Below are 27,032 nucleotides of genomic sequence, written 5' to 3'. Positions count from 1 at the left end.
CTCTATGGGGGGGGGGGGTTGGGTGTCTTTTGCCCCAGATGGGGGCTGACCCCCAGCTGCACCCTGGGGCTCTAACAGAAGGGATGCCCCCTCACCCTTCTGCAGGCACAACTAGGGCTCAAATTGCACTGCCATCCCCCCAGGGCAAGGATCATTGCCCACCCCCTCTCAGCCCCAGTGCTGCCCCCTGACTCACCAGCTGTGCTCGGACCCTTGGTAGCATCCCACTGCATGCTGGGAGTTGTAGTCTTCTGCTTCCTGCTGCCACTGGGTGCTGGACATATGGGATCCTGTCCCTATCTGAACCTCCTCAGGCCCTGGGAGGTAACAACCCCCTTTCCCAGAGGCCAGAAGGGCGCCAGGATTTGGTCTGGTTAAATTGCAAAGTACACAAGTTTATCAGTTTGCCTTGTAGAAGGAGCTTTCAGTGCTGCAGGTTGGAATTCAGATATAAATCAATAAAACCAGCATTTGAAAGTTTTTTTTTTTTTATTGATTAAGTCAAATTGCCTAAAATGTGCTTGATACATACAAAAAAATAACAAAACATATCTGTATTTCAAACTAATTGATTTCTTAAAAGCAAGGTATGATCTGTAATTAGTGAATTGAACTGATTGTTTCTGGTCACTATGGCTGTCGTGGTTTTGGACCTAGTAGATGTCAGATTTATTTTTATCCATAAATTGGAAGAGGAAAACAAGATTTCTGGTTTTTCAACTCCCAATCAGTTTCTCAATGTTTGTAACCTCTAAAATGATGTTTGTGTTAAACAGAAATGTGCTGAAGAGTAGGTGGAGAACAGGCTTTTGGGCCTGAATTTAGGCTTGATATTGGTGAGGCCTGGTAAATAGTGGGTGAAGTGTACTGAGACAGCTTAGAGGTACGTTAGGATAGGACCCCAGGCCATATTGTAGACACGTTTGTGTCTAACTGGTTTTAATGAATGTTTTAGATGAAATATGAATGGTTGGGAAGGAGGCTGTCTATGGTGATAATTACTGTAATGGCACTTACACAGATGTTTAATATTAAATAGCCAATGAGGGTGTAGAAGGCATATCAATTAAGGTATCAGAAATATAGATATAGTAAAAGCTAGACAATGTTAATTAATGAGGGGAGCTATTGTAAGTGACTATAAAAAGGGTAGCATGCTAATTTTAGCGAGAGCACCCAGCCACTATCAAGGAACCGGTAGAGACAGGGACAGCTCCAGATGGGATGGACTCACTGCAGGTGCCACATGCCTCAAACTCACCCTGGTACTGTATAGCCAAACCCACTCTGCCTTGGTGCTATACAGACAAATGAGTCCTGTTCTCCCCTGCGCAGCACACACACCCCACTCCAGGCTCATCACGTCTTCACCTGTACTTCAGTGGGAGTTCAGGATCTTGGGTTTCTTGTGTCTGCTTCTTCTGGCAGAGGCGATGCTTGATCTGCACCACCTCTCTCGCTAACAGTCCTTCAGCTGGTGAACGAAGGCCGGAATCTGAAAGGACTAGGGAGCTCGGGGTCAGCGACATGCAGAGAGGCTCCTCCTCCTACAAGCAGCTCACAGGTGGGCTAGGAAGGGTGTGGCTGGATCTCCTCTATCCCAACTGGACTGCATGGCTGAAGCTGAACAGGTGTCATCTCCACCTCTCCCCGGACATGCTCTGGGTGCTGGCCCAGTGAGTTAGTGGGATGAATGTGCAAAAGGATTGTACATTGTGAGAGGGGCCTAGAGAGTTTTAGGCCTGAAAAGCTGAGGGAGGAGATGGCTGCTCCCAGGTACCAGGGTGATGGGTCCCATTAAGGTATCTGGAGAGTAAATGCAGGGCAGAAAGCCTGCACCGTGGAGCAGCTGAGGGTGGACATTAACGGCCAGGGGAGATGAGAGCAATAAATCATCCCCGGAGTCCTCAGATTGGGAAACTCCTGAGCAGCAGGAACTGAAAAGACCAATGCCCTCTCTGGTGCTGCCCCGGTCTGGGGCCAACGAAGCTGGTCATAGGAGGGGAGCCACAGGGCAGCACCACAGGGGAGCACTCCCTCCTACCTACCCCTTCCTCTGACCCTGGTCTGACCACAGACACCAGCCTGGCTGGGACCAGACCCTGATCCAATACCCTGTGTGTAGCCCTCCCCTGATGCAGTGCCCTGTGTGTATCACCCAGCCTCCCCTGCACACACACATGGGGAGGGGAGGCAGTGATCCCTGGTATCCACACAGGGTAGTAGCCTGTGTATATCCCACAACTCGGGCAGTGACTCCTGCTAACTAGGTGGGCCCTCTGTGTGTGTGTCTCTCTCTCTATATGTACAGTGACCCCTGGTGGCTAAGTGAGGCAATGCCCTCTGGTTATTCCCTCCCACACACACTGAAGCAGTGACCCCTGCTGGCCAGCTGGGGCACTGCCCTATGTCTAGTGCCACCAATTAGAGCAGTGACCCATCCCCTCCCGCCCCCCGTGGCCAGGTGTGGCAGTGCCCTATTTATATTCCCACCACCATTGCGGCAGTGACCCCTGGTGCCCAGCTCAGACAATGTGTGCTGTGTGACCTCTGGTGACCAGTTAGGACAGTGGCCTGTGTGAACCCCCCCTGTCCATCACCACCATTCTGGCAGTGCCCCCTGGTGGCCAGACAAGACAGTGCCATTAATGTATCTTACAAATGGGAGCAGGGTCTCTTGGTGGCCATGTGGGGCAATGCCCTTTGTGTATCTCCCTATTGGAGTAGTGACCCCTGGTGGCCAGATGAGGGCATGCCCTGCATGTATCCCTCCCCCATCACTGAAGTGACCCCTGGTGGTCAGGTTGGGTAGTGGCCTTTGGGGCAGTGACCCCTGGTGGCCTGGCGCTAAGATACAGCCACCTCTGGGTTAGGCACTGGGGTTGGGACCATGCAATTCCCAGCAGTACTGGAATGTCTGGTCTTCTGGGCAGAGGATTCCACACTGTATTTAGCTGTGATGCTCTGCGTACCTTTCCCAGACCTCAAGAGGAGCTCTGTGTAAGCTGGAAAATTTGTCTCTCTCAGCAACAGAAGCTGGTTCAATAACAGATATTACCTCACCCACCCTGTCTCTCTGGTCGTCTGGGAACATGAGCACGGTCACCTTCCCCTTCTTTATAGTTCCCCAAGTCTGCAGGGAGCCCCCCAGGGTACCCCACCCTCCAATCCTCCCATCTACCCCTGACCCCAGCCCCTGGGGGCACCACACCTACAACCTCTATGAGGGGTGCTTGGGGGCGTGTGAAATTCTGGGGCCACAAAATCAGGGTTGAGGCTGGCCCAGCAAGGAGAAGCAGGGTGGGTGGGGAGGGAAAAGTGAAGCAATGCATGATGGGAGATGTAGTGCCTGCTGCTTTACACTCCTGCACAGTCAGCTTCCGCCCCCTGCCCAGACTCTGCCCACGCCCCCTTAATGCCAGTCAGGGCAGAGTACGGGCAGCAGCTTCAGCAGATGCCACTGAGCATGCGCCAAGGGTGCGCCCACCCTCAGTGCCAGCCAAGCCGCTGACGCAAGGCACGGTGCAGGCTGAGTCAGCGAAGCCGAACCTGCCTCCGGGTTCGGAGCAGCGAGGCGTTCTCGCGGCCTCGGCACAGACACCGGCTCACAGGCGGACGCAGGTACAGAGACGGGTGGGGGCAGGATTACTACGAGACGGGTGGGTGGGGAAGGGAATCACAATTTGATGGGGCGGGTGCGGGGGTCAGGTTGACCCCAAGGCTGCCCCGAGAGGACGGAAACGCCCGCGGGGCAGGGTGGGAGGTGTAGTCCCTGATGCTCATCTGGCTAGAAGTGACGTTGTCCCCAGCGCAGGAAGCGGAAGTGGCCCATGTGCCCTGCCTCTCTCCCGGGGCACGCTGGGAAACGTAGTTTTCTCTCTAGGGGTCATAGACTATCAGGGTTGGAAGGGACCTCAGGAGGTCATCTAGTCCAACCCCCTGCTCAAAGCAGGACCAATCCCCAATTTTTGCCCCAGATCCCTCAATGGCCCCCTCAAGGATTGAACGTACTACCCTGGGTTTAGTAGGCCAATGCTCAAACCACTGGGCTATCCCTCCCCCCACAGCGAGGGGTAGCACGCTCATCAGTGCACCGGCCCCGCTCCCTGATTGGCGGCCGCTCGTTTCCCCGCCTGGTGGCGGGTGGGGGAGGTGATATATGCCTGAGGTGTGGGGGACCTTGAGCTTGTCTCTAGGCAAGGAGCTTACGAGGGTCTAACATGTTGCCCACCGCCTCCTCTGTAGTGACTGGCCCCTGATGTGAAATGTTCTCCAAGGCTAGTTCCTCTGTCCTGCTAGCGATCCCACAATAACTGGCAATCCCCTCCAGCTTCCGCCTGGGCTCAGGTTCTGCACAAGGAGAGAAAATCCTGGCGGGCATTTCACCCCTTTTCTCTCCATCTAATAATGCTGTGACAGTCACTCAGGTTTACCCCTTTTTTTTACTGGCTAGGGACCCTACTGGTAGAAAACCCCCCAGCCCTCACATTTTCCCACTTCCCTCTCTCTCGCTTGTGAAAACTCATCCAAAATTCTCCACATTTCCACCCTTCTCTTTGTAATGACTGAACGGCAATTGCAACTGCATCAGATTTTCCCTTTTTCCCCGTGTATTTATCAAATGTCCGTTAAAAAGTGCTGTGGTATTCCCGTGTTGAGTTGCGGCAACTTATCCATTTGTAGAGGGAATTTGTTGCCTTGAGCCATTCTCTATCCTGGCGGTTGCATGGGACTAAATGGTCAACTTTCCCCTCTTGTTTGAGACTCATTTCTTTCCCCCTTTATCTCCATTAAAAAGTTGGCTGATGAAAGTGACTTGGCTGATCCTCTTCTTTTCCACAGAGGGCACAGGATGAGGGGTTCACTCTGTGATGGGCTCCTTGCTGCCCCAGGCAGTGCCCAGAGTAGCTGAGAATCTCCATGCTACTGTGTTAACCCCTCACTTTCCCCTCACCAGAGTCACCAGTAGTACCCCCCAGAAAACCCCATGATGAATGGTTCCCATGAGGGATTGCTTCCTGTAGCACTGCTCGGGGTGGGTCTATGGTAGCCATTATTTTCCAGTCACAGGGCCTGGAAATGTCTTAAAAATTTTGGCTCCTTCATGCTGTCCATTCTCCTGTTAAAGAAGCATCATCCTGGGCTACTTACACCTGTGTGAATGGCTGGCAAGGGCTCCTGATAAATGGATAGAAAGTTATCAAATGTTGATATGAAACCATCACAGATTTTGCTTCCCTCCCGCCTTTCAAAAGTGCAGCAACAGCAGGTTTTAGAGGGAAAACTGTTGCTGTGAATCCTCAGACTATGAGGAGTGAGGGAGGGTGGAAGGAGGTTATAACCCCCTTCTGCAGTGATCTGTTTAAAAGGATTCTGGCCTCATCCCTACTGAGCCATGTTTCTGGTCTCACTGAGACCAGTGTTAATCCAGAGTCACTGTAGGGAAGGACAAGGAGTGACTCCAAATTAATGTGGGAGCAAATAAGATCTGTCCCTGTGGGGAGTGGGTTTCAGTTATTGCTAAAGGGGGGAAAGATACTCAGTTTCTCTCTCTCTCTTTCTCTGCTCAGGATATTAGGGTTGAGCTTCCTGGGTCAGACACTGCTGCCTCTATTGTGATCTGGGAGCCTAGGCTGAGCAGCTCCTGTTCCCTGGTGGGATCTGGGCTGGGGAGTGACTGTGAGTAAAGCTTCCTCTGTGCCCAGCCAAGGTGAGGACTTTCTCCAGCTGCAATTAGTCTCATAGGTAGGGCTCTACCAAATTCACGGTCCAAGGATTTTAAAAATTGTAAATTTAATGATTTCAGCTATTGAAATCTGAAATTTCACAGTGTTGTAATTGTAGGGGTCCTGACCGAAAAAGAAGTTGTGGGGGGGGGGGTCACAAGGTTATTGTAGGGTGGAGGTTGTGGTACTGCTACCCTTATTTCTGCTCTGCTGCTGGTGGCGGCGCTGCCTTCAGAGCTTGGCAGCTGGAGAGCAGCAGCTACTGGCCGAAAGCCCAGCTGCGTAGGCAGAGCCACTGCCAGCAGCAGCGCAGAAGTAAGGATGGCATGGCATGGTATGGTATTGCCACCCGTACTTCTGTGCTGCTGCTGGCGGGACACTGCCTTCAGAGCTGGGTGCCTGGCCAACATCTGTTACTTTCCAGCCAGAAGTAAGGGTGATGTTAAGGAAAAGTTAGCACATGTGACTCCATTTTGGTTTGAGGCCCACCATTGTCTAAAAACAAGCACATCATGCACCAGGAGTCGTGTTCCTTAGATACTGCATTCCTGTGAAAATCCTCCTCCTTGTCTCCAGCCTGCCTTGACTCCCAGTATCTGTTTGTTTGTTTTTTTGTCAGTCCCTAACTCCCTATCTCCTGGCCTTTGATGTGAGGCCTCCCAGCCTGATAATAAAAGTTACTGATGCGTGGCTTTAGGACCATGCTGTGTAATTAACATACTGGTTTAGCAGGAGGAATACACCAAGCAGGGATAGGTGGTAGATAAGAAAAGGGTTTGTTTATTGGCTAAGGTTTCCGATGCACAAGGGCAACATGCTTTGCTAAAAAGTATATAACCTTTGTATAATCTGTATTCGGGGTCCCCTCCTGGCTAGCAGGGGGGCACCACGCTCGAGCGTAATAAACTTAGTGTCTTTTGGGAACTCTGCAGTTGTGGACTTTATGAGCCTCAGCCTAGATTCAAACTGTGCATGTCCTCTCAGGTATAATTCGCAGCATTTGTGTGCGTGTCCCCTCAGGTGTAATTCGCAGCAGTTGTGTGCGTGTCCCCTCAGGTGTAATTCGCAGCAGTTGTGTGCGTAACAGTGACAATACCGCAACCCCTCTAAAATAACCGTGCAACCCCCACTGCAACTCCCTTTTTGGTTAGGACCCCCAATTTGAGAAACACGGGTCTCCCCCGTGAAATCTGTATGGTATAGGGTAAAAGCACACAAAAGACCAGATTTCAGGGGGTGAGACCAGATTTCACGGTCTGTGACGTGTTTATCATGTCTGTCAATTTGGTACGGCCCTACCCATAGGTCAACCCTAGGCTCTGCCCACACCAACATCTGAACCAGAGACTCCAGGTGATTGATAGAGACCTCAGGGAACGTGCTTGGGATAGGCATGAAAGTGACTCTGCACAAACAGCCCCTCTTCACCCCACATCTCTCCTCCCCATAGTAATTGCAGGAACTGATCCAGCCATAGGAGAGCCAACACCCAGGAATGTCTGACTGTCAGAAGGGGGAAGGGGAACGCAAGGAGAAAAAAGAGAGTGAGACCTAAAGGGGCAGGGGGAGAAATAATTCGGGGGAGAGATTCCCAGATCTCTAGCCTGCCCAAACACACTTATTGCAACATTCCTGGGCAGATTCGCTTTCCTGTGAGCAAGGTGAGGTGCAGGAAGAGGAAAAGCCAGTCCCTGTTCCCCTTGCAGTGAGATGTGCTGCCCTGGGGATGATGTCAGGGGAAATCCCCCAAAGTCACTCCTTTTGTTCTGCTCTTCTCTCCCATTTGGTTCCCAGACTTTGTTACTGGGAGGGTTTCAAAATGACTTAGTGGTTTAGTCCTGGTAGGAGGGGCTGGGTCAATGCTATAATAAAGTGACCAAACATTTCCCCAGCATAGAATTGTAGAAATGTAGGGCTGGAATGGACCTTGAGAGGTCATCTAGTCCAGACCTCAGCACTGAGGTGTTGTCCATCCTGTTCTTAAAAACAACCAATGATGAGGATTCCACCACCTCTGTTGCTAATCTATTCCAGTGCTTAGTTAGGTTTTTTCACAATCGAATCACATAATTGACTCTGCTCCAATTTGTGATTCATTATAATCCCTGATCATTTTCAGTAGTACTACTCCCTAGCCAGTTATTCCCCACTTTGTAGTTGTGCATTGAGTTTTCCTTCCCTAAGTCTAATACTTTGCACTTGTCTGTACTGAATTTCATCTTTTCATTCAGCCCACTTCTCCAGTTTGTAAATGTTATATTGAATTTTAATCCTGTCTTCCAACATGCTTGCGACCCCCCCACAGCTTGTATTATCTGCATATTTAGAAACCATGATCTCCAGTCTGTTTTTCCAAGTAATAACTGAAAATATTGAACAGTATCAGATCCAGGACTGGCCCCCGTAGACTGCCTTATATACATCCTCCCAGTTGGACAGTGAACCACTAATGATTACTGTTTGAGTATAGCCTTTCAACAAAATTTGCATCTATTTTATAGTACTTTCATGTACACCACATTTCCTTAGTTCGCTATGAGAATATCATGGAGGCCTGTCTCAAAAGCCTGACTAAAATCAAGATATATCCTGTCTACATTGTCTCCCAGATCCATAAGACCAGTACCCCGTAAAAGCAGGAAATTAGATTGACTTGGCATGATTTGTTTTTGAAAATCCATGCTGGCTATAACTTATAATCTTACTGTCCTCTGAGTCTATGTGCTTAGAAATTAATTGTTTAATAATTTGTTCATTCCAGATACCTACGTGAGGCTTGACTGGTCTTTATTCCCTAGTCTTCTTTGTTCCCCTTTTTAAAGATAGGTACTATGTTTGCCCTTCTCCAGTCTTCTGGGACCTCACTGTCTTTCAGGAGTTCTCAAAGATAATTGTGAATGGTTCTGAGATTGCTTCAGCTAATACCTTAAGTACCCTAAGATGAATTTCATCAGGTCTCGCTGACTTTAATACATCTAATTTATCTAAATATTTTTTTAACCTGTTCTTTCCCTGTTGTGGTTTCTGTTTCTTCCTCCTCTTGGTTAATATTAATTAAGACCCTACCTGAATTGCAGTATGATCTTCAAATAATTGCAGCTGAGTTGCGGACAAGACTTGGAAAATCGTGGAAAAGAAATAATGGATCTATATTAATTGCAGTAATTTGGAAAAGCCATAGTGGACCTGTTTGTTTAAGAAAAATCTGCTGGAACAATATAAACACTCAACACTCTGACCCTCAGATCCCTTTCCACAGTACTGCTATCCTAGGCAGCCATTTCCCATTTTGTATGTGTGCAACAGATTGTTCCTTCCTAAGTGGAGTACTCTGTATTTGTACTTATTGAATTTCAGCCTATTTACTTCAGACCATTTCTCCAGTTTGTCATTTTGAATTTTAATCCATTGTCCTTATTTTCCTGCTCTAACGCCTTCCTTCTCTTAGAATCATGAAATCATCATTTCTTGAACACTTTCGCCCATATTGCTTTCCACCTGCGGTTTCCTAACTAACTCCTGCCCATCCGCCTGTTTACTACTTCCATCTTCTGAAGCAAACAGGTGTCCTCAACACATTCCAAGAACTTATTGGACACTTTGTGTTTGGTTGAATTCCTTTTCTAACAGGTGTCTGGGTAGTTAAAGACCCCCCCACACACTCCTATTTTGAATTGTGTTTTGAATTGAATTGTGTTATTACTAATTGTGTTATTTGCTTGACAGAGTCTAGAACATCAGTCTGGGGGGAATTGTGATGTGACATTACTATTCTGACATGTCCCCAATTGCCCTGACAGGCTGCAGCATAACATCCCATCCTTCTGGAGGACGTGGAAGGGAAATGGTTGCCATGGAGACAGTTCAGGTAGGGATTATCAGGGAGTTGCTGGTGAGTTCCTATTGGTGGGAGAAAGGCAGTAAATACATAGGAGTTGGGCACTTCTGGAGGGGGTGGTGGTCTGGAGGGAGGAAGGGGCAGGAAACAGAGTGTGCAGAAGGGGAGGAGGACAGGGTGTGACAACCCTGCTGGGATTTGTTTACTGTAGGGCCTGGATCCTAGCAACAGGCCCAGGGGGCTTGTGGAAATTCCCTAACTTGTGGAACAGGAAACAACCCTGCTGGACTGGTCTGGGGAAACTCCAAGATCTGGAGCCTGAACCTACCAGCTAGAGGATGCTATAAGATATGAAGGGGCACCCAACAGTGAGGCCTAGGAAAGACACCCCATCCCCTCCCATCCGGCTGCTGGCAATGGGGAGGGTGTTGGGATTGCCACCAGGGAGTTGTCTCTGTCCTGCTGGAGGCTCCATCACCTGAAACAGCCTCTGGCTAGTAGGTGAGTGATGAATGTGAAGACCCCTGCCATCTCTGTCTGCTAGAATGGGAGAGGGGCTCTCTTTTTCCCTTCACCTTGATGCTTCCTGGCTGCTCTGATGGGGTGGGGGTGGGACTCTGCTGCCTGCCTGCCTCCAAGAGCTTCCATGTGATTGGCTCTCCTGCCCTGTGAATGATGGGGTTGTCACTGGGCAGCAGGTACTGAGTGGGGGGCTCTTGTTCTTTCAGGGGCTGGTGACTTTCAAGGAGGTGGCTGTGTATTTCACCAAAGAAGAGTGGGCTCTGCTGGACCCTGCTCAGAGAGCCCTCTACAGAGACGTCATGCAGGAGAACTATGAGAATGTCACCTCGTTGGGTAAGGATTCCTATCCCCTCGGTTATTAGAAGGGGAAATGAAGAATTAAGGTTCACAACACCCCACAGTGCAACCTCAACTCTGCCCTGTTTCAGCAACACCCCAACAGGCCAATGACACATAGACTAGCATTCTACCCTCCCCACTACAGAACACTTTGGGATCAGAAGCTACCTATCCTTGGCCTGCACTCAAACACTGAGCCTACTGCACACGGTCCATCTCTGACTTTCATAATGTCACCACCCCTTTACCTTTGCAGTGAGGATTCCTTCTGAGTCACTGCCTTCACTTACCACTTACTGAGCCCTAGAGACCACTAGCATGTATGTCACCAGACAGCTGACAACCCTTGTGGCAAGAACACACCCTTGTGCACCTTTATTGATGCTATCTACAACACTCAGCACTGAAATGAGGAATACCTGTTCCTTCAAGTTTCACATGCACCTCTCTTCATATCACAGTCACAGCTCTGCCAAGCTGCTCCAACTAATCCCTCTGCTGTTCATGTAAAGCCACTAGTGACACAGTGCACACAGCTGGAGTGCATGCGGATAAATGCTTGTATTCAGATTTGTAGAACACAACACAAACAATGGCATGTTCTTAGTCCTTCCTTCCACTGATTATTGATCAATAGATTTTAAGGCCAGGAGAGACTGTTAGGTCATCTAGTCTGACCTCCTGTGTAATACAGGCCATGGAGTTTCATCCAGTTACCATTGTAGTGAGCCGAATACCTTGTGTTTGATGAAAACATCTTCCAGAAAGGCATCCTGTCCTGACTTGAAGACTTCACGAGATGGAAAATTTGCCACTTCCTTGGGTAATTTGTTAATCTTTGCACCATCCTTACTGACCTATTCCCAGTGATATTTGCTAGCTCCAGGGTTAGGGAGTAGGAGCAGAGTTAAGGTTGCATTGCAGGGGTGGTGTGTAGTTTAGTCCTTCATTTCCTGTTTTTCAGAGGTTTTAACTTTTGCCACCAACCACATGCTTGGAAAGGCATGTGGCAGCACTGGGCAACCTTAACTCTGCTTTAATGTTGTTTATGGGTATTTAATTTCCTTGATTTCTTTTTAATAGACTTTTTTGCACTTTTGCCGGCAAGCCGTGTCAGGTGGGGATGTGATTTTTCACACCACTGACCAGCAGATCTATGCTGGCAAAACTCTTAATTAGCGACGAGTCCAATATCTCTGTGTAGATTTGAGAGCACTTTAAAATATTGTTCTTAATACAGAAATGTTGGTAACAGGGCAAAACTTCCAAGAGAAACTCCTACAGAATATAAGAATAATACACAACACACATTGTTTGACAGTTGTCAATGATAGGGCTCAGACTCAGATGCATGGTGTAGCTCAGGTTCAATGGCCATAGCATGTCCTCTTATGCCAACCAATTACTGTGACAGCAGATTGCTGGAAACCCTGTGGGTGTAATCTTGCTGCACATGTAAATTTCAATCCCTTAGACTCGTCATTTGATGATAGTAGTGACGAGGGCTTTAGGTTTATTAGAAACTGGGAAGTCTTTTCAGAAAGGAGGAGCCTGTACAGGAAGGATGGACTCCACCTAAACCAAAATGGAAACAGACTTCTGGCATGTCAAATTAAAAAGTTCATAGAGGAGATTTTAAACTAAGTGCTGGGGGAAAGGCAACTAGGTGTAGAGGAACATATGGTTTGGACAGAGCAATCCCTTAGGAGAGGATCTTTTCATGGGAATTCTCTATATCCTAGTAAAGAGGAGAGGTAGTAGCTGAAGAGAAACGGTCAAATGAAAGAGTCCTATTCAATTACATCACATCACAGACAAATATTGACAAATTTTATAAGTTTTTGTATAGAAACGCAAGAAGGCTAAATACTAAGATGGGTGAACTTGACTGTCTGGTTTTAAATAAGGATATTGATATAATAGGCATCACAGAAACTTGGTGGAATGATAATCAGTAGGACATGGTAATATCAAGAAATGACAGAGTAGGTTGTGATGGTGGGGGAGTGGCACTATATATGAAAGAAAACATAGAATCAAATATAGTAAAAAAATCAAAGGAGTACTTGTGGCATGGCTGCTACTCTGAAACCTGTCATAGTAAAAAATGTTAAATGAATCAAACTGTGCCATAGAATCTCTGATAGAAATTCCATGCTTGAATAATAAGAGTATAACAGTAGGAATATACTACTGACCATGTGGCCAGGATGGTGACAGTGATTATGAAATGTTCAGTGAGATTAGAGAGGCTATAAAAATAGAACACAATAATAATTGGGAATTTCAACTATCCCCATATTAACTGGGTATGTCACCTCAGGACAGGATGCAGAGAGAAAGCTTTTAGACATCAGTAATGACTGCTTATTGGAGCAGCTAGTCCTGGAACCCACAAGGGGAGAGGCAATTCTTGATTTAGTCCTAAGAGGTGCACAGGATCTGGTCCACAAGGTGAATACAGCTGAATCACTTGGTAATAGAGACCATAATGTAATTAAATTTAACATGCTTGTGAGGGGGAAAATACCAAAGAAGCCCACGACAGTAGCATTTAACTTCAGAAAGGGGAACTACACGAAAGTGAGAAAGCTAGACACATGGAAATTAAAAGGAGCACTCACAAAAATGAAATGCCTGCAAGCTGCATGGAAACTTTTTAAAAACACTATAATAGAGGCTCAAAATAAATGTGTACACCAAATTGGGCGGGGGGCAGGGAAACAGTAAGAGGATTAAAAAAATGCCATCATGGCTAAAGAACAGAGTAAATAAGGCAGGTAGAGGCAAAAAGGCATCCTTTAAAAATTGGAAGTCAAACCCTACTGAGGAAAATAGAAAGGAGCATAAACTTTGAGAAGTCAAGTGTAAAAAGTATAATTAGGCAGGCCAAAAAAAGAATTTGAAGAGCAACTAGCAAAAGTCACAAAAACTAACACCATTTTTTTAAAGCACATCAGAAGCAGGAACCCTGCCAAACCATCAGTGGGGCCACTGGGTGACTGAGATGCTAAACGAACACTCAAGGAAGCCAAGGCCATTGCAGAGCAGCTAAATGAATCCTTTGCATCCGTCTTCACTGACGAGAATTTGAGGGACTTTCCTCCACCCGAGCCATTCTTTGCAGCTGGCAAATCGGAGAAAATGTCCCATGTTGGTGTCAGTAGAGGAGGTTTTGGAACAAATTAATTATTTCAACATTAATAAGTTACCAGGACTAGATGGTTTACAGATGATACAAAATTATTGAAGATAATAAAGTCCAAAGCTGACTGTGAAGAGCTACCAAGGGATCTCACAAGACTGGGTGACAAAATGGCAAATGCAAAGTAATGCACATTTTAAATCATAATCCCAACTACACATACAAAATGATGTGGTCTAAATTAACTGTTACCACTCAAGAAAGAGATTTTGGAGTCATTGTGGATAGTTCTCTGAAAACATCCACTCAATGTATAGTAGGAGTCAAAAAAGCTAACAATATGTTGGGAATCATTAGGAAAGGGATAGATAATAAGATAGAAAATATCGTATTGCCTCATATAAATCCATGGGATGCCCACATCTTGAATACTGCATGCAGAACTGTTCATCCGATCTCAAAAAAGATATATTGGAATTGGAAAAGTTACAGAGAAGGGCAACAAAAATCATTAGGAATATGGAACAACTTTCGTATGAGGCAAGATTAAGAAGACTGGGACTTTTCATCTTGGAAAAGAAATGACTAAGGGGGGGATATGATAGAGGTCTATAAAATCACGGGTTTGGAGACAGTAAATAAGGAAATGTTATTTATTCCTCATAACACAAGAACTAGGGGTCACCAAATGAAATTAACAGCCAACGGGTTTAAAACAAACAAAAGGAAATATTTCTTGACACAACACACAGTCAACCTGTGGAACTATTTGCCACAGGATGTTGCGAAGGCCAAGACTATAACAGGGTTCAAAAAAAAAATGAGATAAATTCATGGAGGATAGGTCTATCAATGGCTATTAACCAGGATGGACAGTGATGGTGTCCCTGTCCTCTGTTTGCCAGAAGCTGGGAGCAGACGACGGGACGGATCATTTGATAATTAGCTGTTCATTCCCTCTGAAGTACCTGGCATTGGTCACTGTCAGAAGACAGGATACTGGGCTGGATGGACCTTTGGTCTGACCCAGTATGGCCTTTCTTCTGTTCCCCATCAAGGGCTTACTTTGTCTCCCAGCTTGCCAGGGCTGAGTAATTCTGCTGTGAAAAGTGATATTTATATGTTTGTTAATATCACTTTTCACAGCCTCCCAGCTTGGTAGTAAGTCTGCTGTGAAAAGTGATATTAACAAATATACAAATGCCACTTTTCACAGCAGCACACTTACTAGCTAGCAAGTCTTTTTTTTTTTTAAAGGCAACCAAAAAAGCAAAAGAAACAACAACAAAAAAGACAAGAACATGCAAAACACCTTATTTGTGTTTGTATTCTGTCTAGGTCCAGTAAAGAATAGAGACAACTGTACATTATTTTTATTATTGAGTCTGCAAAAAAACCCTACATAAATAAATTACAATGATTTGGACATGTATATGTGTATATTTATTTGTTTATCCTAAAGTTAATTAAGTATTTTAGGAAAAATTGTCAGAGAGGCCACCAGCAGGAGTTGGTGGCCACACTCTGTGGCTACTGAATGGATGGTGATCAATTGTTCTCCATATGCCCTGGGGTAGGAAAGAAGTAATTGGCTTGATCTGCAGCAAGGAATGTTTAGATTGGATATTAGGAAAAACTTTCCAACTATAAAGGTAGATAAGTACTAGAATAGTTTACCAGAGAGGTTGTAGAATCCCATCACTGGAGGTTTTTAAGCAAGTGATAGAAAATACCTGTCAGCCATGGTCTATGTATACTTGGTCATGCTTCAGGGCTGGAGGATGGACTAGCTGACATCTTGAGGTCCTTTCTACCCATGTGTTTCTGTGATTTTTTGATTCATTATCTTAGCCCTTTTCTTGGACCTTGTCTCCCTCTAGAGAATGGGGGATTTATTTAGTAGGGTTTTTTTAATGAAAAATATGCACAGGTCAGCTTCCCCTCAGTTTTCTTTGTTAGTCACTGGGTGTGAAGGGTGGGGGACATAATTGGGGTCTTCTGGGATGGGGACGTAATTGCTGTTGAAGTAACATAGGCCTGCCTCCATCTACATGAATACACTATCAAGAACTGTCCACATGTGAATGAAGCACACTGGATAATGGAAGTCTCAAAGACTGGAGGTTAACGTGTAATGACTGGGTCCAAGGGAAGCAGAACATGGGAACACAACTGCACTGCACTTTGGGATGCAGGAGCTAGGGTACAAACAGACTGGGCTTTAAGTTTGCTGCTATTCAGGGCAAAAAGACTGAGAGTAGGAGACAGAGAGAGAGAGATGAAATCAAGAAGGCTTTGGAAAAACCAGGCAGATTACTCTGCCAAAATGAATGTAGAGTTCAGGTTTGCTTTCCCAGAGTGACCAAGGGATCTGTAAATCCTGTGTTCCAGTTGCCTAAGCAGTGCCGTCTTGTTCTGAAAAGGCTCTGTTGTGTTGCTGCAAATACCTACTGGCTGCAGCACCCCAAAAGAGACAGTGTTTATGAGGAGTCTGAAATCACTGGGACTCACTGAAGTGCCGTCATAACACAAAGGGGTGTTACCTCCAGAATGGCCTGTCTCAAGAGTGGTGGAGCATGGGGATCACGCTTGCAAAAAGCAAAGCCTAGGAAGGAGCACAATATGGGTATGTCTACATTGCCTTTGGGAGAGATCCTCCCAGCCTGGGTCCCCAGACTTGTGCTGGAGGGCTATATATAACTGTGTAGATGTTGCAGATTGGGCTGGAGCTCGCTCTCGCAAACCGGGGTGGGCTTGGGAGCCTGAGCTCAGGCCTGAGTTGCAATGTCTACAGAGCTATTTTTAATGAGCTAGCACGAGCATCACTGGCTGAAAGTCTTGCTCCTTGGTGTAATGTAGACATACACTAAAGGGGGCAGAGCCAGGAGAGCCTGTATAAAGGCGAGAGTCATCTAAGACCCTATAAAACCATTTCACAGCCCAAAGTAAGTACTAAGTATTATCTAGACCACCTTCTACTGGTGTTTTTCCAAACTGTTCTTAAAAACCTTCAGTGATGGAGATTCCACAACCATCCTAGGTAATTTGTTCCAGTGTTTAACTACCCTGACAGTTTGAAAGTTTTTACTAATGTCTAACCTAAATCTCCCTTTCTACAATTCAAGTCAATTCAATTCAAGTCAATTCAAGAAAGGTAAGCAGCAGAATACAGACCCTGGACTTCAGGAAAGCAGACTTTGACAACCTCAGGGAACTGATGGACAGGATCCCCTGGGAGAATAACATGAGGGGGAAAGGAGTCCAGGAGAGCTGGCTGTATTTTAAAGAATCCTTATTGAGGTTACAGGGACAAACCATCCCGATGTGTAGAAAGAATAGTAAATATGGCAGGCGACCAGCTTGGCTTCACAGTGAAATCCTTGCTGATCTTAAACACAAAAAAGAAGCTTACAAGAAGTGGAAGATTGGACAAATGACCAGGGAAGACTATAAAAATGTTGCTCGGGCATGAAGGAATGAAATCAGGAGGGCCAAATCGCACCTGGAGCTGCAGCTAGCAAGAGATCTTAAGAGTAACAAGAAGGGTTTCTTCAGGTATGTTGGCAACAAGAAGAAAGCCAAGGAAAGTATGGGCCCCTTACTGAATGAGGGAGGCAAGTAGTGACAGAGGATGTGGAAAAAGCTAATGTACTCAATGCTTTTTTTGCCTCTGTCTTCATGAACAAGGTCAGCTCCCAGACTGCTGCGCTGGGCATCACAACATGGGGAAGAGATGGCCAGCCCTCTGTGGAGAAAGAAGTGGTTCGGGACTATTTAGAAAAGCTGGACGTGCACAAGTCCATGGGGCCGGATGCGCTGCATCCGAGAGTGCTAAAGGAATTGGCGGCTGTGATTGCAGAGCCATTGGCCATTATCTTTGAAAACTCATGGCAATCAGGGGAAGTCCCAGACGACTGGAAAAAGGCTAATGTAGTGGCCATCTTTAAAAAAGGGAAGAAGGAGGATCCTGGGAACTACAGGCCAGTCAGCCTCACCTCAGTCCCCGGAAAACTCATGGAGCAGGTCCTCAAGGAATCAATCCTGAAGCACTTACACGAGAGGAAAGTGATCAGGAACAGTCAGCATGGATTCACCAAGGTCAAGTCATGCCTGACTAATCTAATTGCCTTCTATGATGAGATAACTGGTTCTGTGGATGAAGGGAAAGCAGTGGACGTGTTATTCCTTGACTTTAGCAAAGCTTTTGACACGGTCTCCCACAGTATTCTTGTCAGCAAGTTAAGGAAGTATGGGCTGGATGGATGCACTACAAGGTGGGTAGAAAGTTGGCTAGATTGTTGGTAGTGATCAATGGGTCCATGTCTAGTTGTCAGCCGGTATCTAGTAGAGTGCCCCAAGGGTCGGTCCTGGGGCCGGTTTTGTTCAATATCTTCATTAATGATCTGGAGGATGGTGTGGATTGCACCCTCAGCAAGTTTGTGGATGACACTAAACCGGGAGGAGTGGTAGATACGCTGGAGGGAAGGGATACGATACAGAGGGCCCTAGACAAATTGGAGGATTGGGCCAAAAGAAATCTGATGAGGTTCAACAAGGACAAGTGCAGAGTCCTGCACTTAGGACGGAAGAATCCAATGCACCGCTACAGACTAGGGACCGAATGGCTAGGCAGCAGTTCTGCAGAGAAGGACCTAGGGGTGACAGTGGACGAGAAGCTGGATATGAGTCAGCAGTGTGCCCTTGTTGCTAAGAAGGCCAATGGCATTTTGGGGTGTATAAGTAGGGGCATTGCCAGCAGATCGAGGGACGTGATCGTCCCCCTCTATTCGACATTGATGAGGCCTCATCTGGAGTACTGTGTCCAGTTTTGGGGCCCACACTACAAGAAGGATGTGGATAAATTGGAGAGAGTCCAGCGAAGGTCAACAAAAATGATTAGGGGTCTGGAACACATGACTTACGAGGAGAGGCTGAGGGAACTGGGATTGTTTAGTCTACGGAAGAAAAGAATGAGGGGGGATTTGATAGCTGCTTTTAACTACCTGAAAGGTGGATCCAAAGAGGATGGCTCTAGACTATTCTCAGTGATAGCAGATGACAGGACAAGGAGTAATGGTCTCAAGTTGCAGTGGGGGAGGTTTAGGTTGGATATTAGGAAAAACTTTTTCACTAGGAGGGTGGTGAAACACTGGAATGCGTTACCTAGGGAGGTGGTGGAATCCCCTTCCTTAAAAGTTTTTAAGGTCAGGCTTGACAAAGCCCTGGCTGGGATGATTTAGTTGGGGATTGGTCCTGCTCTGGGTAGTGGGTTGGACTAGATGACCTCCAGAGGTCCCTTCCAACTCTGATATTCTATGATTCTATGAATTAATACCTAGGAGGGCATATCTTCTATCAGTGTTATAGAGGGTGGACAATTTATGAGTTTACCCTGTATAAGCTTTATACGGAGTAGAACAGATTCATTTGGGGTTTAGGCTCCCAGAAAGACTGAATACTGGGTGCTGGGAAAGTCCCTGTTAACTGAGAAACCCCTGGACTAAGTGAATCTTAGTTTCTGTGCACTGCAGGGGGGCGTGACCCAACCTCTTTGTGCTGTAGCTGACTGGAGTGTCTAACTCAGCAAGATGGGAGTGGAGGGAAGCCTTCTCTAGCAGGGGGGTTTGCTCTCATTGGTATTCCAGCACATCTAGTGACAGTCTTGAGGGAGTTTCTGTGACCTAACCTGTCACAGACCCTGCTCCCCAGCTGGAGCACCAGAGAGGGCCATGCTGCTCCATCTGGGAGCCGCGTGGAGTGGCCCCTGACCCAGCTCCCTGGCTGGAGTGCCGAAGCTGGAGCTCGAGGGCCGGATTAAAATGGCTGAATAGACGACCCAGCAGAGATCTGAGGGGCCCCACTCAATATGCCGTTCCACCTTGGCTGTGAACTATTGACATCTACTCTCTGACTATGGTTTTCCAACCAGTTGTGCATCCATCTTATTGTAGGGTCATCTAGTCTATATTTCCCTAGTTTGCTTAAGAGAAGGTCATGTGAGACAGTATCAGATGTCAAGTTATATAACAACTACTGCTTCCCCACATCCAAAAAGCTTGTTACTAGAGCCCTGCAAATCCATGGGTATCCGCTTTGTATCCGTGGATATCCAATCTGCAGGATTGGATGCGGATACACCTTTTTGTATCCATGCATGGCTCTACTTTTTACCCTGTCAAAGGATATTAGGTTGGTTTGATCTGATTTCTTCTTGACAAATCCATGTTGACAGTTACATCTCACCTGATTTTCTTCAAGATGCTTAGAAACTGATTTTTTAAATTATTTGGTCCATTTTCTTTCCGGTTACCAAAATTAAACTGACTGGTCTATAATTCCCAGGGCTGTCCTTATTCCCTTTTTATAGCTAGGTACTATATCAGAGAATTTGGGAGGACTGGTAGCAAGGAGGGTTGTGGGCAATGGGAGGGAAGGAGGGAACACAAGGAGTGGTTGCTCCTCAGGTCCCAGGAGGTGGGGAAGGGTGAGAGCAGTTAGAGGAAGGATTATGGGGGTCATAGTGATTATCAGGGCTATCACTATCATAGTGATTATCAGCTGCCTTTCTGTGCCCTTCCTCGTCTCTGAGTGTCCCCCCTCAGCTGTCAGGCCTCATGCCTTTCCCACTCCTGCAGCATCTTTGGGCCTCTCTCTGTAAGTAAGAAGCAGTTCCAGGTGGACTTCCTCTCTGACTGGAGTCTTCGTTTGCTGGGACATGGAATTGCCTGCTCTAGGTTTTAGGAGCCCCTTTGATCATCAGTATCTGGCTGCGTGTGTTCCTAGTAGACATGGGCACAGTTAAATCCCTCATGAGAAGAGTGTCCTGCACCTTTGAGCACCTGGAGAGCTGGCTCCAGGATTCTACTGCTTTAAAATGGGCTGGAGTTAAAAGAACTTTTTTGGTGTGTGACAAATGTCCCATAAATTCACTGATCTCACTGGTCGTCTTTCCTCTGAGCAGGGTTTCCAGTTTCCAAATCTGATGTCATCTCCCAGCTGGAACGAGGGGAAGAGCCGAGGGCCCCAGATCTCCAGGGCTCAGAGGAAAGAGAAATCCTGAGAGGCAGCTGCACAGGTGCGGGATCATTAAACCAACTCAGAATCTGTCATTGCCTGAAGGAACCAGCTGGATTACCAACAAAAACCTTGTGAGCTCTCTGAGTTCAAGATTGCCCCCAGGGGTGTCATATCCTCAGGGCAGATACTGTTCATGGCTTCCTACCCATCCTAACTCTTGGCAGTAGCTCCCTTCCCCCTAAGTGTTTGGATGAGGTCTGGTTGCAGAACTGATCACCTCCTCTCGCCCCTTTGGGGAAGAGTTTGGGGAAATTCAGTGTCTAATTTTTTTTCCTTCTCCAACTGTTTTCTTGGTTTGTTCTCGCCTTTTCCATTCCTGTTTCTTCAGTTTTTCTTTCTCTGTCCCAGCAGGTGATGGGATTGTGAGTAAGACCATGGAGCAGAATCTTCAGCAGGAAGATGATGAGCAAGGGGAATCACATGGGGTATTATTGCAAAGATGCAAGGGGAGTGTGTCCAGGAGCTGTGAGCAGGGAAAAGCCTTTGAGAGTCAGTACAGGCCAGAGAAGTGGCAGGGAAACCAGCCAAGGCAGAAAGTTGGTAAATCTGTTAATTATCGGGGAACTCACAAAGGCCTCAAGGAAACCACGGCCCAGCAGAGAATCCTGATGGGAGAGAGAAATAACACATGCGTTGAGTGTGGGAAAAAGCTCAGTAGGCGCTCAAGCCTTATTAGACATCTGAGACTCCATGCAGGAGAACAACCCTATGAATGCTGTGAGTGCGGGAAAACCTTCACTCAAAGCTCACACTTTATTAAACATCAGAGGAGCCACAGGGGGGAGAAACCCTACAAATGCTGTGAGTGTGGGAAAACCTTCGCTCGGAGCTCAGTCTTTATTAACCATCAGAGAATCCACACAGGGGAGAAACCTTATAAATGCTGTCAGTGTGGGAAAACCTTCACACAGAGCTCAAACCTTATTACACATCAGAGGAGCCACACGGGGGAGAAACCCTATGTATGCTGTGAGTGCGGGAAAACCTTTGCTTGGAACTCAAACCTTACTAGACATCAGAAGATCCACACAGGGGAGAAACCCTGCTGTGAATGTGGGAAAACCTTCACTAATAGCTCAACCCTTATTAAACATCAGAGAATCCACACAGGGGAGAAACCCTATGAATGCTGTGAGTGCCAGAAAACCTTCACTAAGCCCTCAACCCTTATTGAACATCAGAGGATCCACACCGGGGAGAAACCCTATGAATGCTGTGAGTGCGGGAAAACCTTTGCTTGGCGTTCCACTCTTGTTACACATCAGAGGATCCACAGAGGGGAGAAACCCTATGAATGCTGTGAGTGTGGGAAAACCTTCACTCTGTCTGCAGACCTTATAAGACATCAGAGAATCCACACAGGGGAGAAACCCTATGAATGCTGTGAGTGTGGGAAAACCTTCCCTCAGTGCTCAACCCTTACTGAACATCAGAGGATCCACACAGGGGAGAAACCCTATGAATGCTGTGAGTGTGGGAAAACCTTTGCTTGGAGCTCAAACCTTATTACACACAGGAGGATCCACACAGGGGAGAAACCCTATGAATGCTGTGAGTGCGGGAAAACCTTCGCTCGGAACTCACACCTTAGTAGACATCGGAGAAGTCATATTCAAGAATGACTGTATGGATGCTGTGAGTGCAGGAAAACCTTTGCTCAGAGCTCGAACCTTATTACACATCAGAGCATCCATACAGTGTGGGAAATTCTTCTATCAGAACTCAGCCCTTTTTTATAATCAGAGAAGCTGCAAGGGAGATAAACACTTTAAAACCCTTGTATATGGCTGAGGAAAGATTTTTGTTTTCCTTTTGCTAATTCCCACATAGTGAGTTTTAAGGCAGCATTTGTGACACTGTGGTATCTCAGCTCCCCCGGCTGAGTTGTCTGCTTTTCCCTTTTGCAGCTCACCCTTTCTTGGAGTGAATCCCAGGGCTGGATTTACATCTTACACACTTCTAGGCACAGCATCTTCAGTGCCCACCCTGCCTACAGTTGACCTTCATGTTGCACACAGTTTTAGAGAGGTAAGGCGCCCCTAGAACACTGGAGCCCCTAGGTATACTCCTACTGTGCCTAATTGGAAATCCGGCCCTGGTGAATCCCACAGTATTTTTAATCAACTCCTTTGTCCTGTGTCATGGAAGTGTGTTTTCCTCCAACATGAATGTCCATCAGCCCCAGGTGGGGGAACCAGGAATGACCTCTACCAGGTACATGGAGGTTAAATCTACCTGCGCTTTGACTCCACTAGGTTTTCCATGGAGTTAGCTAAATTAAGTTAGTGATCCTGATGTAAAACCACAACTATTTTTTCAGTAAAGAAAATAACCTATGTATAACAGTCAGGGTAATGTAGCAAATTCCTCACAATCTGACACAACCTCCATCACTTCTCCTAGTCTAACCAAATTAAGAACATCACATTTATACCTTTCCTCCCACTGCAAAGTGATTGTTAGTCACCAGGTTCCCCACCAGGGACAAATTGTCTCATTCCCAGGTTTTCTCACATTGCACTGGTTTGTGCTGAACAGCAGTTGGGCTTTATACCATTTTTCTCATTTTAAATATATTTAAATATAACAAAGACAAGGAGTAGGGATGGGGGGAAGTGTTTTTTCAGCTTCTGTGATACCTGAAGAAGTGGTGAGTTAGAGGGAGTCCGACCTTCCAGATTAGCCCATCAACATTTCCATTGTTTGAGCCATGTAGAATTTATCTTCTGCACCTCTTCTACTTAATGTGTCATATGATTCAGGGTTCTCAGCCCTCTGCTTGGGGATCACATTTTGTTTTCTTTGATCCCAAAACAGTAATTTAGGGCCTGAGATGAAAGTGTCACAGAGCTGGAAGGGGAATTTGAATGGCTCTCAAACACAGTGAGATCATTTGTTGTTTAAATCCCAGTTTCCAATTGTTGGCAAAGCATGTTAGAATCATAGAACTGGAAGGGACCTTGAGAGGTCATCTGGTCCAGTCCCCTGCACTCAAGGCAGGACTAAGTATTATCTAGACCATCCCTGACAGGTGTTTGTCCAATCTGCTCTTAAAAATCCCCAATGATGGAGATTCCATAACCTCCCTAGGCAGTTTATTCCAGTGCTTAACCACTCTGACAGTTAGGAAGTTTTTCCCAATATCCAACCTAAACCACCCTTGCTGCAATTTAAACCCATTGCTTCTTGCCCTGTCCTCAGAGGTTAAGAAGAACAATTTTTCTCCCTCCTCCTTGTAACAACCTTTTATGTACTTGAAAACTGTTATCATGTCCCCTCTCAGTCTTCTCTTCTCCAGACTAAACAAACCCATTTTTTTCAATCTTCCATCATAGATCATGTTTTCTAGACCTTTAATCATTTTTGTTGCTCTTCTCTGGACTTTCTCCAGTTTGTCCACATCTTTCCTGAAACGTGGTGCCCAGAACTGGACACAATACTCCAGTTGAGGCCTAATCAGCACAGAGTAGAAGGAAGAATTACTTCTCATGTCTTGCTTACAATACCCCTGCTACTACATCCCAGAATAATGTTTGCTTTTTTTGCAACAGTGTTACACTGTTGAATCATATTTAGCTTGTGATCCACTATGACCCCCAGATCCCTTTCCACAGTACTCCTTCCTAGGCAGTCATTTCCCATTTTGTATGTGTACAACTGATTGTTCCTTCCTAAGTGGAGTACTCTGTATTTGTCTTTATTGAATTTCATCCTATTTACTTCAGACCATTTCTCCAGTTTGTCCAGATCATTTTGAATTATAATCTAGTTCTTCCAAAGCACGTGCAAGCCCTCCCAGTTTGGTATTATCCGCAAACTTTATAAGTGTACTCTCTATGCCATTATCTAAATAATTGATGAAGCTATTGAACCGATCCCTGGGGGACCACACTTGTTATGCAATTCCAGCATAACTGTGAACTACTGATAACTACTCTCTGGGAACGATTTTCCAACCTTATGCACCCACCTTATAGTAGCTCCATCGAGGTTGTATTTCCCTAGTTTGTTTATGAGAAGGTCATGCGATACAGGATCAAAAGCCTTACTAAAGTCAAGATATACCACATCTACTGCTACCTCCCTTTCCACAAGGCTTGTTACCCTGTCAAAGAAAGCTATCAGCTTGGTTTGACACAATTTGTTCTTGACAAATCCATGCTGATGGTTACTTATCACCTCATTATCTTCTACGTGTTTTCAAATTGATTTCTTAATTATTTGCTCTATCATCTTTCCAGGTATAGAAGTTAAGCTGACTGGTCTGTAATTCCCCGGGTTGTCCTTATTTCCCTTTTTATAGATGGGAACTATATTTGCCCTTTTCCAGTCTTCTGGAATGTCTCCCGTGTTCCATGACTTTTCAAAGACAATTGCTAATGGCTCAGATATCTCCCCAGTCAGTTCCTTGAGTATTCTAGGATGCATGACATCAGGCCCTGGTGATATGAAGACATCTAACTTGTCTAAGTAATTTTTGACTTCTTTCCCTATTTTAGACTCTAATCCTACCTCATTTTCACTGGCATTCACTATGTTAGATGTCCAATCACCACCAACCTGTTGTAGGACTTTTCCTACTGAGATGGGATTGTTTGCAGATGGGAAGGTTGGCTGGGTTTTTGTTTGTTTGTTTCCACATTACTATGATGCTAGAACTTTTGTAAATAATAAGGCTCAGTAGTGAAGCAGATTTCCCCAGACGTGGCTCTGGGAAGAAGGATAAAGGAGTTTGAGGCGCAAGTGGTGTTCTCGTCCATCCTCCCCGTGGAAGGAAAAGGCCTGGGTAGGGACCGTTGAATCGTGGAAGTTAACAAATGGCTACGCAGGTGGTGTCGGAGAGAAGGCTTTGGATTCTTTGACCATGGGATGGTCTTCCATGAAGGAGGAGTGTTGGGCAGAGATGGGCTCCACCTTACGAACAGAGGGAAGAGCATCTTTGCGAGCAGGCTGGCTAACCTAGTGAGGAGGGCTTTAAACTAGGTTCACCGGGGGAAGGAGACCAAAGCCCTGAGGTAAGTGGGAAAGCGGGATACCGGGAGGAAGCACAGGCAGGAATGTCTGTGAGGGGAGGGCTCCTGCCTCATACTGAGAATGAGGGGCGATCAGCAGGTTATCTCAAGTGCTTATATACAAATGCACAAAGCCTTGGAAACAAGCAGGGAGAACTGGAGGTCCTGGTGATGTCAAGGAATTATGACGTGATTGGAATAACAGAGACTTGGTGGGATAACTCACATGACTGGAGTACTGTCATGGATGGTTATAACCTGTTCAGGAAGGACAGGCAGGGCAGAAAAGGTGGGGGAGTAGCACTGTATGTAAGGGAGCAGTATGACTGCTCAGAGCTCCGGTACGAAACTGCAGAAATTTCTCTGGATTAAGTTTAGAAGTGTGAGCAACAAGAGTGATGTAGTGGTGGGAGTCTGCTATAGACCACCGGACCAGGGGGATGAGGTGGATGAGGCTTTCTTCCGGCAGCTCGTAGAAGCTACCAGATCGCATGCCCTGGTTCTCATGGGTGACTTTAATTTTCCTGATATCTGCTGGGAGAGCAATACAGCGGTGCATAGACAATCCAGGAAGTTTTTGGAAAATGTAGGGGACAATTTCCTGGTGCAAGTGCTAGAGGAGCCAACTGGGGGGGAGCTTTTCTTGGCCTGCTGCTCACAAACCGGGAAGAATTAGTAGGGGAAACAAAAGTGGATGGGAATCTGGGAGGCAGTGACCATGAGATGGTTGAGTTCAGGATCCTGACACAGGGAAGAAAGGTAAGCAGCAGGATATGGACCCTGGACTTCAGAAAAGCAGACTTCGACTCCCTCAGGGAACGGATGGGTAGGATCCCCTGGGGGACTATCATGAAGTTTTTCACTCAAACTTTTTCATTAAGAGGGTGGTGAAACACTGGAATGCGTTACCTAGGGAGGTGGTAGAATCTCCTTCCTTAGAGGTTTTTAAGGTCAGGCTTGACAAAGCCCTGGCTGGGATGATTTAACTGGGAATTGGTCCTGCTTCGAGCAGGGGGTTGGACTAGATGACCTTCTGGGGTCCCTTCCAACCCTTATATTCTATGATTCTATGAAGGGGAAAGGAGTTCAGGAGAGCTGGCTGTATTTCAAGGAATCCCTGTTGAGGTTACAGGGACAAACCATCCCGATGTGTCGAAAGAATAGTAAATATGGCAGGCGACCAGCTTGGCTTAACGGTGAAATCCTAGCGGATCTTAAACATAAAAAAGAAGCTTACAAGAAGTGGAAGGTTGGACATATGACCAGGGAAGAGTATAAAAATATTGCTTGGGCATGGAGGAATGAAATCAGGAGGGCCAAATCGCACCTGGAGCTGCAGCTAGCGAGAGATGTCAAGAGTAACAAGAAGGGTT

At 46.3% G+C, this 27,032-nt stretch overlaps 1 protein-coding gene across 1 annotated transcript; it reads left to right on the top strand.

The window, feature by feature from the left end:
• The first annotated feature begins 3,470 nt into the window (after positions 1-3,470).
• LOC125634864 (uncharacterized) lies at positions 3,471-27,032 on the top strand. The gene is made up of 5 exons (XM_048846204.2): positions 3,471-3,621; positions 9,527-9,594; positions 10,293-10,419; positions 20,532-20,645; positions 20,999-27,032. The coding sequence occupies exons 2-5, from the start codon at positions 9,571-9,573 to the stop codon at positions 22,267-22,269; spliced, it is 1,536 nt and encodes a 511-aa protein (XP_048702161.1). The 5' UTR covers positions 3,471-3,621; positions 9,527-9,570; the 3' UTR covers positions 22,270-27,032.

The sequence above is a fragment of the Caretta caretta genome, chromosome 3 (assembly GCF_965140235.1).
Source record: "Caretta caretta isolate rCarCar2 chromosome 3, rCarCar1.hap1, whole genome shotgun sequence".
Lineage (NCBI taxonomy): Eukaryota > Metazoa > Chordata > Testudines > Cheloniidae > Caretta > Caretta caretta.
The sequence above is the reverse complement of the archived record's forward strand: the minus strand, read 5'-3'. Positions and strand labels throughout refer to the sequence as shown.